The sequence below is a fragment of the Lates calcarifer genome, linkage group LG13, assembly GCF_001640805.2.
Source record: "Lates calcarifer isolate ASB-BC8 linkage group LG13, TLL_Latcal_v3, whole genome shotgun sequence".
In the NCBI taxonomy this organism is placed as follows: domain Eukaryota; kingdom Metazoa; phylum Chordata; class Actinopteri; family Centropomidae; genus Lates; species Lates calcarifer.
Genome location: NC_066845.1, coordinates 14,114,341 through 14,117,385, shown reverse-complemented (window position 1 = coordinate 14,117,385; position 3,045 = coordinate 14,114,341). Strand labels below are relative to the sequence as shown.

General features: G+C 40.0%; 1 protein-coding gene across 1 annotated transcript; it reads left to right on the top strand.

Annotated features, from left to right (window-relative positions):
* Positions 1–798: 798 nt before the first annotated feature.
* Positions 799–2,664, top strand: nkx2.7 (NK2 transcription factor related 7). The gene is made up of 2 exons (XM_018668332.2): positions 799–1,076; positions 2,067–2,664. The coding sequence occupies exons 1-2, from the start codon at positions 833–835 to the stop codon at positions 2,618–2,620; spliced, it is 798 nt and encodes a 265-aa protein (XP_018523848.1). The 5' UTR covers positions 799–832; the 3' UTR covers positions 2,621–2,664.
* The last annotated feature ends 381 nt before the right edge of the window (positions 2,665–3,045 follow it).

Here is a 3,045-nt window from a genome sequence, read left to right as displayed (position 1 = left end):
CTGTGTGCGACGCGCGTCTCGGCCTCAGTCATGCATTGCAGGCTGGCGCCGCAGCCTCTCCACTTCCACAACATCAGGTGTAATGTTACTGTTTGTTGTGGCCTGAGAACACTAATAACGAGGCCTGAAAACAATGTTGATGGCAAAGCTGTTCAACATCACCCAAGATCACTCAACCCCCACCCCCAAAGACTCGATTAAGTGGCTTTACTTGGCTCACCAGAAGGCTGATTTGGGTATATACACTGAGTAAATTACACAGTTAGTGTCACTTGTTTCCAATGATGCAGATTGTCGACCGCAAACTTTCTTTACTCTAACAAGTTCAACCTCAGGCATTATGTCTGTGTATACATGAAAAAAGTAAAAATATTTTTACACGTATTTTAACAGCAGCCTGATTCAAAATGACGTGTTTAAAATACTGTCACAGAATTACTTAAATGTTTGTAGTATTTCGTAGTAGTCATCTACAGTCTTGTCTCTTAATTAACCTTCTTAATTACACCTCCTCACACACAGAGAGAAGGGTGGACATGATGAGAGGTTGTTCCTGTAAGGTGAGAAGAAAAGGAGCTGCAGGACTGTGCGCGCAGACAGGGCAGGGTGTTGGCCAGTGTTTTTGGAGAGGGGTGACAGATATATCTCTCCCCTTGCTCTCTAGCCGGACCCTTGAATGATTTAAATCTTCCCAGGCCCTCACTCATCCGCCATTTAAGAGATAGGCTACGTCCGGTCAGCATCACCAGCAACACAAGCCTGGCGCGTTAAAAAAAAAAAAAAAAAAAAAAAGGATCAAAAAATAATTTACAGCCTAATCAACAGGGTGGGAATGCATCCTCCCAGTTCAACTACTTCAACCTCGACGCCTTTTTCTGTCAAGGATATTTTGAAGCTGGACTTTGAAAATGAATTTCTGATGACTGACCAGGTTGTTCCGATGCACCACCATCAGCACGTGCACGCTGCGTCCCGGAACAGGGACTTTTATGACTGTCCGCCAGACGTGTCCCCGTGCGTCTCTGGGAAGCTCCACTCGCTTAACTCAGCAGCAGAGGAGGAGATAAATGAGCAGGGTGAGATGATACGTGCTGTACATAACGGTCAAATTAGTTCTTTTTTATACGCAGATGGCTGTTTACTTAGGGTTAGGCCGAACGACGGGATGGGGCCTTGGGTGTGTAACACCAGGGATGAAACACGGCCTATGACCTGCCACATTTTCATTTTCCTTTACATCTCACTATCTGAAAACCCAGCCATGATGTACGAGGAAAGAAATGCATTTCTGCCACCAAACAACTAGAAGAAATCACTCACATTTATGAGGATATAAGGATCACTGACTGCTGACTACTAGGATTATTGTTGTCGTTATTATTAATATTTGGTCACTGTGATCAATTACAATCATAATAGGTAACCAGGTGCACACTTCTCTGAAAAGAAAACAGGTCCTGTTTGTTTCTCTGCAATGTTAATGATCGATTACAACAAAACTATAAAATCTAATTTTAAGTCAAATAAAGTTAAGTTCTGAATTAGTACGCTTTTAACCCGTGTCGTCTTTAAAACATCAAAATAATCTTATTTACATCTTATAAATGACTTTTTTTTCTGTGCGTCTTTGTTATTTACTATTTTACTTTATTTTATTCAAACAAGTGGCAGAAATATAAATTGTGTTTGTGTTTTTTTTCCTCAATGAAATAATGTTCATGAATAGGCTGTAGCTTACTACAAAATATATTCTAGCCTACTGCAAAAATATTTCCATGGAAACTCACAAAGTGTATAACAGGACAAAAGTAAAAACAATCAGATTTGACTTTATTCGACAAAATTCTGACATATAGTAAATATCAATTTACTATATGTTACTATACTTATCAATTCTATCATTAGATTTTTATTTATTTTATTTGAGAAGAATAAAATATTATCAAATAGAATAAGTTATTCAGTGTGTATAGTTTAAATGTATAAAACTTTTAGCAGAATTTTGTTGTCTACGTTTCAGTAAGACTGATTTTCTTAATTTTTCTTCATTCATTTCTGATATACAGAGATGAGCGGTCTTGACAGTTCACCCGACTGCGACAAAACCGCAAAAGGCAGACCCAGGCTGCGCAGGAAGCCCCGGGTCCTCTTCTCCCAGTCCCAGGTGTCCGAGCTGGAGAGGCGCTTCAGGCAGCAGCGCTACCTGTCCGCCCCGGAGAGAGAGCACCTGGCCCACATCCTCAAACTCACCTCCACCCAGGTCAAAATCTGGTTTCAGAACAGGAGGTACAAATGTAAGCGTCAAAGGCAGGACAAGTCTCTGGAGCTGGCGGGTTACCCACTTACCCCGAGGAGGGTGGCGGTACCGGTGCTGGTGCGGGACGGGAAGCTGTGCAGCACAGGTTCACACTCAACACCTTATAATGTTACTCTTGGACAGTATAACCCCGTGTTTGGGTACGGAAACAGCGGCGTGTATGGCTGCAGTTATCATCACACTGTTTCTCCATCAGCAGCACAGATGTCCAATAACCAGCTGCTTGATTTAACAGGTAGCAGTGAGGGGCCCTTCAACCACGGACACTTTGAGGCTTCAGTTCAGGGTGTAAGAGGCTGGTGATTAAAGCAATATAAATAGTCTGTGTAGTAGAGAACTATCAAATATTTCACTATCAAAATTTTATTGTATATTTTGTTTGGAATTGTGTTTTCTCTTGTTGAAAAAGTCGGAGGCAAATTAAAAACAGATGAAAACAGATAATACACTTTATTAACCAGTCACTTTTTTATTTTTCTTCGATTATACATAGTTCACAGTTTTTAAATAGGTACAAATTCTTAATTAAATATATAAAATTAGATTTTCAATCTTCATTTTCAAAAGTTCGTCTTATTTTTACGTCAGTTAATTACGTTTACATGCTACTAATTTGCTTCCAGGGGCTAAGATTAAATCCTTTGGTTGTTTTCTTTTTTGTGACAGTCATAATATTTTTGTTTGTCTGTTTTTTAAGGTTTTTCAAAACTTATCAGCGCCACATCCTG